Consider the following 15293-nt stretch of genomic DNA (forward strand, 5'->3'; position numbering starts at 1 on the left):
GGAGTTGCATATGCCAGCTGTTAACACCCATTTTTTCAAACCCTAGGAGTACAGCACGAAGACCTCATTCAGCAGCTTTGATCATGAAGAAGCCAACAGCTAAAAGAATGTCTGGCTCCTTTCTATTAGAATAATGTGAGCTTTGCTACTTTTGCTTTATGGTTACTCAGTGTGAAATTTAACAGTCCAGCTTGACTTGCCAAATTAATACTATAGTGTACTTGTTCTTGAATCGCTGAAGGATGTGATGGAGTCAAGATTTGTTTTCAGTTGTACAAAGATGACAACAGAACAAACTGACTTCTTGTGCAACACTGAGTACAGGAATACTTCTGCAGCAAGATCATATGAAATGGAAGCGGACTAGAATCAGCACTGTTAATAATGTATAGCATTCCTGTCACATTAAACTTTGCACTCATTCATTTTCAAAGACCTTGTCTTTCAGTGACAGTTATCTGTCACTTGCTGGCTTAATATAACCAAATGATGTTTCCATGTGGTAGGTAGGCTTTGTTCCAGCTCATATAAAGGAAGTGTCCTCTCCCAATCTTTGTTTTAGAGTTGGGTTAAGGAAAGGAGTTTTGTTTGGGAAGTGGAATGATTTCTCATTTTTCAAAACACTAGTTGATACTCTGAATGAATGTTTTAGGCTCCTTGGTAATAAAGTCTAAAGAATACCTGAATGCATAAATAGCTAGATATGTAGAAGGTACAGCACAGTATTAAGCTCATATAGTGACAGAGCATAAGAAGGACCACTAAGCTAACTACAAAATTTGTGTAGTGGTCTGCCATTTAAGCGTGAAATTCTACTTGGTTCACTGTGGACAGAGCAGTAAACAGTAAGTCATTACTAATCAAAATGGTGTTGTATTGGAAATTACCCAGGAGTGTACTGTGTGAGGCCAGTCTTAATATAGGTACCTCTTCCTGACCTAAAGGGCAGCCACCTGTAAGGATGAACAGAGTTAAGTTTACAGGCTTGTTAAATCCTTGACCCAGCTGAGATGATCAACAAAGGTACCAGTGATTAATTTAAAAGGACACCTGCCGACTAGGAAGAGTTGGAGGCTTCTTATGGGAAGTGGTTTACCAGGTGAAACTTGATATGCAGTCATGGAGATCCATTATTGCAAAAACATAAATTAAGGAAAACATTAACAGTTTGGATTCTGTGTTTTATTCCTGGCACTCCAACTATTTTACATTTAATCTTCCAGGTGTGGACAATATTATAGAAATGTTGTTTTACTCCTTTGCCCTGCCTTAGTAACCTCTCCTATGTTAAGTTTCTGCTCAGCTTGTATATATGCATACCATGGTGTATTCTAAATAAACAAACAAGTAATCCAAGTACTGTATATTGCCTACATGTATATTGAGATAGTCTGTTATTATTGTGTTTCTTAAAGGAAATGGCCAGGGGTCTTCAAAATGGGTCTCATATTTTTCAGGTATTCAAGGCTGTCATCGTATGAAACCACTTCTTTGTGTCTCTGGATGAGACCATTCTTGTCTTTTTGATCTCCAGATCTGTTAATGTGATGAAAAATGTTCCAATTAACTATTCATCTTGTTGCTAGGGCCAAACCTGAGTTATCACCAAGCAAGAAGCTTTGATTATTCTGTTTTGGGTTTTTTCTTTAGACCACAAATAAACACAATCACAGGTGTATGTGGGCATGTGGGCTGCTAAGCATTTGTTGGTTAGTAACTTTTGTAGATTTATTTACAAGACTCGATAATTCCAAGATTTACTGTTGTTTTGGTTTAGGTCTGAAGTTATGTTTTGCTCTGCCTTCATCTCAGAGAAAAATCTAGTTGGTTGCTACTCTACAAAATTGAAGAATTTTAATTTTGAAGGTGAGGGGATTTTTGATATAGTGTTACATCAAAAGTGAAATCCCCCCCCCCCCGAAACTGTTTTCTGATGAGGACAAAAATGAATATCACTTGACACCTTGTTATATTTGGAAGCTAAGTTGCAAATAATAAATCAAGTCTGGTTAGAAAACCTCTTACATGATTTCAAGATGAAAAATGTGGGACTGCAAAAAGAATACACCCTAACCTAAGTTTCAGAAAGCAGACCTTTAAAAATGTGCGATAGAAAATTGTTTAAGAGCAAATAATTGAGTTACAAGTAAGACAAGTTTTGCATATTCAGCAGAATTTTATTAAAATGGTTGAATTTTGTGATGTACAACTTATGCAAATCATGTATAATTTTTCTGTTATGGATTATTTGTTTCTCTGTAACAAGGCAAATAGTTCTGAAGTTCCACCCAAAAGCTAGTCCAGTAATTCTACTGGTTTCTGAAATTTCACCAAGCTGGCAAGCATATCTTGCCAGCCATGTGGACTAGAAACCGGCTTTTCAGAAATTGTGTATATATACAACTGCAACATTGACTAAACCTTATACAATTAAGTCAAAAGATTCCTTTAACGGGCCTTAGTTTCTAGAAGCATTAAGCATGAGAACATGGTTCATTCAGTACAATACTGGTCAAAATCCAAAATGGCCACAGAAGGTGAAGAGAAGAGGCTTTTGAGACGTTCTTCTCTGAGTGACTTTTGATAGACTTCAGTCAGTACCACAAATTCATGACTTGTGAGCCCATTCTTTTGACTTAATTGTATAAGGTTTAGTCAGTGTTGCAGTTGTATAGTTAAGTATCTACTTATTCCATCTCAGGTATGATACTTCCAAATGTGGTTCCATTCATCCTAAAGAGCTTTCTATGGTTGAGCAATTTATGTTTGAGCAGAGGTGAGACTAGAAAGCCTGTCATCCTAAAACTAATTATCAAATATACTTGGAGCCCTTCTGGGATCAGGGTTAATGGTTAAATCTGTTAATTTACGAAGATCAATAAACCTAGTTCCAGCATCTAGAAATAGAAGTCTTCTTACAAGCTTTTCAGAAATTGTATTGCTCTTTGCTTCAAGTTTAAAGAAAAGGAAAGAGAGCTGGAGACTAGTGAAAGGAGGCAGCTTTTAAAATGAAAATACCCTAACTGTAATAAAAGATCATGAGCTTCATGGTGGCAAAAAGTCAGTTGTAATGTGTAGCCTTGTTATGAATGCTGATGTCGAACAGTGGTGAGAACTCTTGGCACATGTCTTGACAGCAGCTTCTCAGACCATTTTGCTTGGACTCAGGGCTTGTTCTTCACCCATTAGCACCACTGCTGGGGCCAGGGTGGGTGGAGAAGGCAACAGGTATGGCTTACGCCTGTCATTGCCTTTCAGACCTGCAGAGCCGCCAGCTGAGTTCAAGGCTAATCTCTGAGATACCAGCAGTGCCAGTGGGGCTTGGCTGGCTCCAAGTGTGTCTGCTGAAGTACTTCCCTTGATTCCATCCCCTCCGTTTCCAGCACACCAACATAATCAGAGGCGGACACTACATTTTTTCAGTGCTTGGGCTAAAAAAGTCTGTGAGAGAAACTACTTTCTACGCGCTTTAAAAAAGTTCTCCAAATGGTTATTTGTCACACATTAGCTGGCACTTGAGCTGCGGTGGCTCAAGTGGTTAAGACGCTGAACTGCGGGCTGTGGAAGGTCGGTAGTTCAGCAGTTTGAGACCCGAGTAGCCACATGACGGAGTGAGCTCCCGTCTCTAGTTCCAGCTCCTGCCAACCTAGCAGTTCGAAAGCAAGAAATTGCAAGTAGATAAATAGGTACCACTTCAGTGGGAAGGTAACAGCATTCCGTGCGCCTTGGTGTTTAGTCATGCTGGCCACATGACCACGGAAACTTATTCGGACAGCGCTGGCTCTTCGGCTTTGAAACGGAGATGAGCACCGCAACCCTAGAGTCAGATTCGACTGGCTTTCGAGCAAGGGAACCTTTGCCTTTACCTAGCTGGCTTTAGACCATACTACTGAATGAAAAGTCATCAAGATCATTCCTCTATAATATGTCACTACTTGTTCTCTGTAGGAACCAGGAAGCCAAAATCAAAAGGTTTGCAAATTCAGGTTAGCGAAATATCTTGCAACTCATTTTAATGTGTTCTTACAATCTGAAGTTGCATCCAGCTAGTAATACAGAAAATGCTATATTCCTTGTGGTTTAGTGCACTCATACACTGAACAGTTTAGTGCAATCATTATATCATATGTAGTATGCCAGAAACTTTGTTTTTAACAAGCACAGAAAACTGCTGACAAGATTTGTTGCTGGATGTATTTGGTAGTATATGCAGGTAGATTACAGGACCAGCTGTACTGTTACTGTAGATACGATGTTCATTCTAAAATGACCACATACTCAAGAGTGTGTTGCGGTCAAAACTAATAATTTTTTTAAAAAGAGATCAATTTCATTTAGAACTAACCTGTGAATCTCTTAAGGTTATCCATATGGCAACGGTCAGGTCATGGGGTTTCTCAGTAACAGGTCCAGTCCTCAGGAGTGGTTTGTCAGAGTGGGTATGGAGAGAGCCTTCACTTCCTGTATTTAGGAAGTGATGCAAGACAGTTTTATTCCAGAGGGCATTCGATGAAGTGTGAGCTGTGGCAGATTTGGCTGTCTTCTTAATGTGCCTGATTTTATTTTCATGGGTTTATAATTATTTATTTCCTGGCAACTTGATGTTATATCATTAACTGTCTTCAGTCCAAAGTAGTAAGGTGGGATGTAAATATTTTAGGTAGACTTGATACACGTGAAGACTGTCCTCTTAAATAGGATCCACTTAAGTACCTTGTCATTTGTTGTGGTCTTATGTGGTATGGAAATAACACGCAGCATTGTTCAACCTGCCAAGGGATAATTCTTTTTTTTCTTTTTTTTTTAATAAAGGTTTTATTAGCTCCCCTAAAAAGGGGAGGTATTTCGCTTAAAAGAAAAAAAGGGAAGGGTAGACAGTGGGAGAAAGAGAAAGCTGAGTGATATATAAACTGGTAAATTAAACTGTTAGTAATGTCCAATTAATCTTCTTGGGCTTCTTCTGTGTGTTGCCAAACTTCTTTTCTTAGTCCTGTTACATGTAATTCTCTGTTAGTATGTTAGTAATGTTCCTTTGAGTTTCTGTTAATAAAAAAGATCTCTTCTGTGCACATTCAGAACCGCTTCTTTGCGTGCTGGGTACTTTTACTATCGCTGACGTGGAGGAGCTTCCTCTGTTGTCTTCTCCTTCCGGCTTGTTAGATCCTCCTTCGGGTTATTGTTGATACTCTCAGTTCATGCACTATAAATCCTCTTCCTTTCATGCCCCGGAGGTCCCCATTTTCGAGAATGGTATCAATTTCATTTTCGCTTTTATATTCGCTCCCAGACTCTCTATGGGTCCTCCTCGCAATTGTTGACTTATAAGCGCTTATCAGGCACTTCTCGCTGTCACAATTCCAACTTATCTTTTTTGCAAAACTCCCGTCGGATTCACAGCCATAAACAGTCCAAACATTCAACAGCCGGCTCTTACACACAAACAAACGTCCAGACGGAAGTCCCTCCCTCCTTCTCCGCTCGCTTTTGCCCAGCTCCGACATCTTTTCTTTTTTGTTTACTTTTAAAAAGTTCTTAAAATGTGCTCCAGAGAGACAAGCTTCTCGCTTTCAAATACATCAAAGGAAAACATCACTGTCCGCTCAATCCATTCCCCCCCCTCCTTTTCTTTTTCGCTTATACAGATGGAGGATTAACCTCTTCGCCTTTTTCGCTGGGAGGGGGGGGGAACAATTTTTAATTCTTTTTCTCTGCATTTTGACAACTCACAGTTAAGCCGATCTTTTCTTTTTCCATTTTTGCGGATGGTCGCTTTATCACTCGGTGACGTCTGGTGGCTCCGCTAAACCCAGTTCGGGGTCGCTCACGCAGCAAGGTCCGATGGGGCAGGGCATGGCGGGAGCCTCGTTCTCCGACCTCTCGGCCGAAAGAGCGACTCCCCCCTAGTGCGCCCTAAAGCGCCCCGGATCCGAGCTCCTCTCTTCTGAGGTGCTCGTTCGGGTCTCCGCTCGTGCGGATTCCCTCCTCCACCGCGGGCGGGCGAGACGCCCTCGGGAGTTACCCGAGGATGCGTCCGCCATTCGCGGGAGCCAGACCGGAAGCCATGCCAAGGGATAATTCTGAGAGATGCTACAGAGGTAAATGTGCTTGCCATTTCCTCTCTCCACAGAAGACTTAGTACATAGTTTGCCTGCATTAATTCTACAGTCCTTATCATTCACTACACATGACTAGATGCCTAAAATAAGCAAAAAAGATTAGGAAAGGTTGATTAAAGGAATGGGTGTTTCAAAAGAGAAAAGTTAGAGATTGCTTCTGTATGAGGCAGAAGCTATTTCACGTGCTAAATCCCTCCCCCCGAATAACTGAACTTTTGTCATCACCTCAGGAGAAATGCAAACACTAAAATGTGTGGTCAGTGTCATACACTGTCTGTATCCTTATGTTATGAACCAACTGTGGGCTTAATGTGTGAAAATGAGCAGCTGAATCTTTTCATGGTAGGTGGGTTATTAACATCACCTGGTAAATAACGTACTATTAAATTTCTATTGAAGGGCCAGGGTGCTGTCAACCTTAGGTGTCCTGTTTCCACTTACATGTAAAGTGATGATCAAAGACTTCCTAGCTGATGAAGTCTTCCCTTTAGCATCAGTTTTTTGCAGTGCTAAAATCCAAGTGTTTTCAGTAAATCAGAGCTGGTTTCTTGCCCTCAAAGGTTTTGCAGGCAAGAAACAAACTGATTTGTTGAAGCACCTGGATTTATGTATTTAATTCATTTGTACTCCACCTTTCTCCCCATTGGGGACCAAAAGAGGCTTACATTGTTCTCCATTTTATTGTCACAGCAGCCCTGTGAGGTGGGTTAGATTGAGAAAGTGTGACTGGCCCAAGGTCACCCATCAAGCTTCCATGGCTCAGATCTCCCAGAGCCTAATCTGACACTCTTAACCACTACACTACACTGGCTCTTTAGGCACTGAAACAAATTGAGGTTACACTGAAGATTTCTTCAACTAGTAAGTCTTTGGTTTTGGCTCTGCACCAGGGGAGTGTGGAAAGAACACAAATGGGAATTTCATTTCTTGATGTCTGAATCCTGCTGAAATGGAAAGTGAGTCCCAAAGATGGTAGATTGGGTTTTGTTTTTTAATAATAATTTTATGCTGGTTTTATTGATGTGCTTTTATTTCCTGCTAGTGGATCTTTTAGTTATTGCTGTTTTGATTTTTAATTTTGCTTTATTTTTCATTGTAACCTGCCTTGAGCAGTTTTCTGGAGGCATGGCTAAAAATGGAAATACATGTATTCTTAAAAGCTTACAGGATAAAGAGCTCTGTGGGGAAAGAGAGGGGTGTTCAGTGATACCTGAGCCAGTATTTGGAATGGGGGTACTATAATAAAGTAGTGTCTAGCTTTAATGGACCACAGTCTGCCATCCGAGGCAGGCACCTTATCCCACCCGCGTAGAGCCACTGTCCCTTTGGGCAGTTGTTGCTACCCGCAGGTTCCAGTGTTGTGTGAATGATATATTTGTAGCAGTAGCTCAGAGTCCTTCTGTTTTTATAGTGGTGCTAGGTTATGCCATTGATATGCCTACCAGGATCGTGCAGTTTTGTAGTTTGTTTTGAAGCAGCTTATAATTTATAGATTTTTTTATACTAACAAAAGCTGGCTAGATTGAAGCCATTTCAGAGAATTTTCTTTGTTAGGAAATTTGTTTTATAGTGTTAAAGTATCTAGAGAGGATTAAGTATCCTCTGCAGTAAAAAAGTGCTATAGAATTGATAGTGTTTTGGGTCTCATGCATGCTTCAACAAATAAAAGGTTATAGAAGTAGTGGTAGAGACTTATGCAGATTAACTCTTCAAAACCTCTATTCCAGCTTAGTCATAATATTACATGCAACATTTCCTGTCAAAGGTTTTCCATAGCATTACAGTCTGAATTAGGCTACTGAAGGCATATGTTAAAACTTGTCACCTTAATTTTCTTTGTGTTTTGTTTTTGTTTGAAGGCTCCTCAGTGACTCCTATTAGACTGAAGCTCTTTGCCATCCATCTTCCTAACCTGGCACTATGCATCCTGACCCTGGGCCTTTACAAGAACTACTTTTCCTTACTGTAATACTTTTCTTCTCGACCACAGCTTCAGGTAAGCTTACCTGCTTGGCCTGCTATATATTCCTAACTAATGATAACTGTCAAACTTGGGTCCTCATTTGCCATGGATTTCACATGTTCTGTTTTCACTGCCTGTGCTGTACCTTCATTGTTTTGGTTCTTTCACTTTGGGAAGGGGGGGGCAGACTGTGTGTGGATCTCTGTGTGTGTCAAAGTATGCTTTGCCGTGCTACTTTGCAACAGCTTTCCAAATGGACCTCCTGACGCTGGGAAGAATGCACAACAACCTTTAATACCAGTCTCTGCTAGCTGGCTTTTAGTAGATAATGTAAATGTAGGTTCACAGGTGGGGGAGGAGGGCTAACAGAGCGTGTTAGGTTTAAGCGGTCTGAATGAGTTGATTGATTGGACCAGTCACCGGGGGGGGGGGGCTTGTTTGAATCATGTATAATTCCATAACTGGTGCCAAAGGAGTCAGTTCTGACACAGATAGTCTTATCTTGACACACCTTTATCTCAATAACAAATCACTGCCAAGAGAGTGTTGTTGAGAGTAAGTTTGTTCAAGAGTCTGACAATTACTTCTGTTGGTGTGGCAAGGTCTTTAATATGAAAGGATATGTTTGTATGGAATGTTAAGTGTGTTTATGTGCTACTTTGTAGCATATTCAAATAAAGTGCTGAAGGTAGAAATCAGTCATTTGTGTATGTTTTTCCCTTTCCAGATCTGATTCCTCGTTTTGTTTCTGAGCCCCTTTCCACCATCCAGAAACCTGGCGTGACTGTACAGCTTCACTGCTCTGCTGAGCCCTCTACAGCTCATATATCTTGGCTGTTCAATGGAGGGAAATTGCACAAGAAAGTGGACCAAGTAGATCTACAACCAGGATCCCTGACAATCTATTCTCTTAGCCCTTCAAATTCTGGTGTTTACCAATGTGTTGCCAATAGCAGCATTGGTGCAGTTATTAGTAGGCCTGCCACAGTATCGATTGCCTGTAAGTGATGTTCTTTGTGATCAAACAGAAGTCATTAATCTCCAATGAAATTTTGATTTCACAGTTGTCCTTTGTCTTTTGTCAGATGTGTGCACTTTTAGAGTATGTTCTGTTCTTTGAAACAGGGCTTATGGGAGGCGGGATGAGTGCTTTCAATAATAGGCTAAGACTGCAGAATAAAACACTTTGTGTCTTGGGCTTTTCCTGTGAAAATATATGCATAATCAGAGGGGTGGGGAACTAGCAATTAAATGTTGCACCTTAAAAAAAATCTGGATTGTAAAACCTGGAATTGTGATAAGCCTTCATAAAGCCCTTGCCTTTAACCTGTCAGATACCTAACCACATGTTATGCAAATCTTATGTACCAAATCTGAAGGGCTGGGGCAAAAAGCAATTCGATTTTTCTCAACACTGAAAATTCATTAATCCTAAAGGAGTCAGGCTGTTCCTCAACTGGTCTGTACCCTATACATTGATATGCTACATACACAAATGGGATGTAGTTTTATAGCCTGTTACAATTATTGTATCTCAATACTTGTGTTCTGAAAACTTTGCACCTTGTACTGAAGGTTATTTCTGTAGCTGTTCAGGATCAAAGAGGAAATGTCTGAATTGTGCTTTTTGTAAGCTGGTTTTGATTAATCTCTTTTATAAAGATGCTCTGCGTATGAAGTATATCCAGAATACCCATAAGAGAAAAGTTTCTCATAATTGAGAAAGGTAAATGTTTTTGTAGAGTCTTGACCCATAACCAGATCCTCTTGAGATTTTGTAAAGGTCACTCTGCACAAACACATTACAAGCTACAAGTAGCTTTGAATGTCGATTTTGTGTACTGAACTCCTTGCAGATGATTAAATAGCTGTGGTGAGATTTCTACATTTAGGTGAAGCTAGAATTAATGTAATTTTGAGTGATATATAAGGAAGGCCGAGCGCCAAAGAATAGATTCTTTTGAACTATGGTGCTGGAGAAGACTCTTGAGAGTCCCTTGGACTGCAAGAAGATCAAATCAGTCCATCCTAAAAGAAATCAATCCCTGATGCTGGGAAAGATTGAAGGTCAAAGAAGACGGGGATGGCAAAGGATGAGATGGTTGGACAGTGTCATCGACGCAACGAACATGAAATTGAGCCAACTTCAGAGGACAGCGGAAGACAGGAGGGCCTGGCGGGAGCTGGTCCATGGGGTTGCGAAGAGTCAGACTCGACTGTGCGACTGAACAACAACAACAAAAATATGAAGACTGGCAGATGCTTTATTTCTTGCTGTTTCCTATCCTATTGATTTTCATCTGCAGAAACATACTTTTTCATTTGCACTTGCATTTATTATTGTGCCTAAATAATTCCCTGAATCTCTCTCCTGTCTCACCTTGAAGGAGTTGGGAGCAAGAAGACATGCATTTGATGTATTCTCTGATGTAATGTATGCTTCATGCTGGATTGAAATGAGCTTTCCTATCATGAATGTTCAGGAGAGAAAACAGTGGAGCGTATCTTAAGATCATGCATATTCACTCCCTGTTCCAGCTCCCGCTCCCACTTATGCATGCAGAAAGTGCCTTTGGACCTGCATCATTTTAATTTGTACATAGGATCCCATTCCCCCTCATCCATTTCAGAGGAGGTTGGATTGTTGAGATCCAGCATACAAATGTAACAGCCCAGCTTTACCTTCAGCATAATCTAAGGGAAGGGATTTATGCCCCTGCTGGTATTTATACAGAGAAGTCAACTTCATACTGTCCGACTGGACCATGGGAATGCCACAGAAAACACTTGGAAAGGAATACATAAATTGTGCTTTGTTCCAAAACTTTTAAAGTTATGAATTATTTTTTACTTTTTAAAAACTATGAATTCTTTTCCAGATCTTGATGACTTTGAGACTTTAGTGAAACATGTAACTACAGTGGAACAAGAGAATACAGCTTTCATTGCTTGCCAACTACCAAAAAGTAATCCAAAAGCACAGGTTCGCTTCCGTGTGCGGGGAAAATTGCTAGAACAATCAACAGGTGAAATTCTGTATATTCTAATTTAGCATAAGAAACTGTTAAAAGCATTTGCGCCTTCCTTTATACTAATATTTTGAAATGAATTACAAAAGTCTGTATTGGAATAGAGATCAAAATCTTGAGGCCCTTGTAATTAAAGATAACTGTCTCCTTTTTCTTTATCTAACCTAGAAAACTACCTAATTCTCCCATCTGGAAATCTGCAAATTTTGAGTGCATCGTTAGATGACAGGGGACTTTATAAGTGTGCAGCATATAACCCAGTCACGGATGATCTCAAAGTTGAACCTATGGGGCATAAACTTATAGTCAGCGGTGAGTATTAAATATGCTACTAGTGAAACTATTTAGTAAAATCATAGGGCATAAGCTACTGACAACTGTCACTTGCTAACCTCTGTTAAAAGGACTGTTGCTTGTGTTATGGGTATTCATTTCAGTGGGGCTTCTAGGATTGCATTTGCTGATGGATGTGGATTTTCTTCATTGTTGGCTTTACAGGCTTTGCTTTTTTATTATTGGTAGTCTTATTTTGCAACCTTCAGCTTGTCATATTGAACTCTGAACAAACAAATCTTAACTTGCTAAGAAAGATAATTGATGGATTTCAGTCTTAAAGCTGTTTGCGGGTATATCATAGGAAGGCAGTTGGTATTTCATACTCACTAGCTTCATTTTGCTATGCCAGGTTTTTCACTTGTAGGGTTTTGGGGGTTTTTTGTTGTTGTTTTTTTTACAAAGAAATGAACTTGGGAGTTTGCTTTTTCTTCTTCGTGGTTATTTGTCCAAGTAGATAGATGAGTTCATTTTTCTGCAGATAATAATGTAAGATCAGTAAGAATATGATAAAGTGACGTGTCTCATGGTGGCAAAGTTAAAATAAGATTTCTTTATTTTTTCAAGGTGAATTTTTGTTCTAAATGGTAGCAAGGAGGTTTGAAAATGAAAGACTTCCAAACAAGTTCCTTGCTTTTGCACTTGATTGTTGAATAAATGATTGCCACATAAGAGTGAATCCATCTACTTTGATGGCTAGCATTCTATTAGAGGGGTAGGGTCTTCATGTCTTGTGGAGATGATGCTCAATTCATAGTTTTTCTTGACTGTGGTATAGTTTACATTTTGAATGCCTAAATCTATGATTAAGTGTCGGCTGCAAACTAGGCTGGAGAAACCATTTTGAAGTTGATTAAGCTCAAGTCTAGTGAAGGCAGTTTCCCTGTCTCTCCATCCTATCTGCCCATAAAGCAGCAAGCAGCTCTTGCTGGTGTCTCCATGGGGAGGGCTTAGCTCGTCAAGTCCTGGAATCTTAACCAAGGCTTAAGGCAAGTGGTTAAGCATCTGCCCTGGGTTTTGCAAAAGGTTAAGTGTGTATAACATGTCGCTGTAAATGGGATGCTTTGCAAAAGGTGTGGAAAGGCATTGACCCATATCACTCATCAGTTTCTCCCCTCCCTGATTTTCAGCCTCTTCCTCAGAGGATTTTCACATTGTTCATCCTACCAGTTCTCAGGCTTTGGCAGTACCTCAGCACAGTCCTCTGATGTTGGAATGCGTTGTTAGTGGACTGCCCTTATCTTATGTCCACTGGTATAAGGATGGCCGAGATGCACTAGCTGGAGGCAGGTGGAGAACGTATCACTCACATCTTAAGATAGATTCACTTCATGCATCAGATGCTGGAAATTATTCCTGCATAGTGGATAACAATTCTGGAGTTGTAAAACATGTAAACTACAGTCTGAATGTACTTGGTAAGAAATGGCAAAATATCTTTATTTATTCGAATTAACTTTCAATAAAATTCACCACAATGAAACACAATTTAATTTAACATAACATATATGATTTGTTTCAGAATCTGCCTCTATTTCGAAAGGATTGCAGGATCAAACTGTGTCTTTGGGGAAAACTGTGCATTTTTCATGTGAAATACATGGAAACCCTACACCAAACATCACTTGGTTCCATAATGCAGCTCCTGTCCATCTCTCTCCACGACGCTTACCTTCAGGAAGCAAACTGAGGATTAGTAGTGTCTCCAGAGAAGATGCAGGGTTGTACCAGTGTTTAGTCAACAATGGTATTGGGTTTGTGCAGTCTACTGGGAGACTTCATGTCCAAGCAGGTAACTTCCTGTTCGTTCTCTCTCTCTCTCTCTCTCTCTCTCTCTCTCTCTCTCTCTCTCTCTGAAAATGGTGTATCTTCGATGTGCTCTCTGTGCTTCACACCCATGGGATTCAGTGCGCACGCACTGGATCGATCTGTGCTGTAGCAAGCTCTTTTAATGGATTTTCGCACCCAGTCCCTCGGGCATACGCAGGAACCCCACCACGCATGCCCAGAGGGGTGGGCGTGGACATCCCGCCAGTTCCTTCAAACCGCCGCAAATCAACCCCTATTAAAATTGTAGAAGCTGACAGCAGCGGGGAAGGAGGGCGGGTGGTGTGAATGCACCGATGACCACTCAAAGATCGTCAGTTACTTGTAAGCAACCTGTTTATCTTTGACGTGGTATCTGTGCTTCACACCCATGGGAGATTAGCGAGCAGTAGCCTACCTGGAGGAGGGTGCTGGCAGGTCTTTTACTGCATAGCCGAAGACAGAATGTGACGTCCCATGTTGGTATTGGTGTTCTTACGGACGTCTAGGGCGTAGTGCCTGATGAAGGTGTTAGGCGTGGCCCACGTAGCGGCTTTGCAAATGTCCGTCAGGGGCACTCCCTGTTTCCTGGGATTATTCTGATAAATGGTTATTTATGCATAGGTTATACGTCTGTAGTTCAGATCATAGCTCACTGGGTTTGTCTCTGGTTTATACTGTAAAGCAATGAAAGAGAAAAGAGTGGACTCTAGGGCACTGGCTAGTTTCTGGTCAACCTCCCTGTTACTGGATCTCCTATAGAGAATACTGGTCTCTGGAGAGTTGGCATATAAATTCTCCAAATAAATAGTATTAGATGAGGTGCGTGTTGGCTTTGTCCAGTATATCATTTCATGTTCTAAGCAAGAGTGTACATTCATATTACGCGATACAGATATTAGCTATGTCTGAACTGTGTTTCAATTGAAACACATTGGTAGATTACAGTCATTCCAGTAAAAACAAGCAAAGAAGACTGGCGTTAATCTTCCCCTGCTGTGAAGCAACCGTGTCCATAAAGAGCACTTTGTAAATAATAAATTGCCAAACTTCTCACATGGTTGCACCCAAAAGCTAGCTCTGCCGTAACTATCATATGGTCTTCACCACCAGTAATGAGCTTGTCCATTTTGAAATATTTTTCTGTTGTACTACTCAATTTAAAATAGTGCAACACATGTATAATATGGCTCCTCAAGAGATTTGAATCTCATAAAAGCTTAAGGGTGCATCCCTTCTCCTAATGCCCTGTGCTTGCTAAGCTAATGAGCTTGTTCCAGATTCAGAGGGTTGGAGAGATACTGTTTGAAGATATTCCAAGTTCTAGGCTGTACTTTGTAGCACTTCTTAAAAGCCAGTCCTGAGCTTCAAGGATCTCAGCTAGCTCTCCCCTTCTAACAGGAAGAATTAGATTGAATGATAATAAGCTTCTTGGCTTAATAGGGGTTTGAGTGAAATTATCCTTGGTCCTCGTCCAACACTCTTTAGCTACAATGCTACATTTGCTCTCCCCATTTGGAAAAAGTTGTACCAGCCTTAATTGATACATGCAAAATCCAAAACAAAAAACCACAAATCCATATAGTATCTTTTTATTGGGACCAAACAAAATAATACAGAACATTGTGCAAGCTTTTGACCTCACTAGAAATCTTTATCTGGTCAGATGTTACAATATAAAACCATTTTGATGGACCAAATAAGCAACATTTTCTGGGTCATTATCTGACCTGGTCTCCATTTGAAGTTATCAGTATTTTTTTAATGGGGGGTGGGTGGGAATTAGAAAATTATATATATTTAAAAGGTAGCATAAATAAATCCAAGCTCTTAATTGTCAGCCTGTTAGTAGTTCTCTAGGCCAGAGCAGCTACTGTCATGACACCTGAATGGATAGGCTTCAGGGTATTTATGTGGCCCAAAGCAATGCCTTGTTTCTGCGGTCTTTTGTACTTAAGTCCTGAACCCTTATATTGATCCTACAATTTAGTTGCTCATGTTTCGAGACAGAATTTCAGAATTGTTATTGCAATCACAGAATTGTTG

At 40.4% G+C, this 15293-nt stretch overlaps 1 protein-coding gene across 1 annotated transcript in view; it reads left to right on the forward strand.

Moving 5' to 3' along the window:
* The window catches only part of CDON (cell adhesion associated, oncogene regulated), a 68239-nt gene that overhangs the window by 20608 nt on the left and 32338 nt on the right, over window positions 1-15293 (forward strand). The window contains exons 2-7 of the mRNA XM_015429408.1: window positions 7976-8112; window positions 8807-9079; window positions 10959-11105; window positions 11277-11420; window positions 12572-12859; window positions 12964-13233. Coding sequence (XP_015284894.1) covers window positions 8037-8112; window positions 8807-9079; window positions 10959-11105; window positions 11277-11420; window positions 12572-12859; window positions 12964-13233 — 1198 coding nt within the window. The 5' untranslated portion in view covers window positions 7976-8036. The remainder of the gene's footprint in view (window positions 1-7975; window positions 8113-8806; window positions 9080-10958; window positions 11106-11276; window positions 11421-12571; window positions 12860-12963; window positions 13234-15293) is intronic.

The sequence above is a fragment of the Gekko japonicus genome, unplaced genomic scaffold (assembly GCF_001447785.1).
Source record: "Gekko japonicus isolate JY-2015 unplaced genomic scaffold, Gekko_japonicus_V1.1 scaffold67, whole genome shotgun sequence".
In the NCBI taxonomy this organism is placed as follows: domain Eukaryota; kingdom Metazoa; phylum Chordata; class Lepidosauria; order Squamata; family Gekkonidae; genus Gekko; species Gekko japonicus.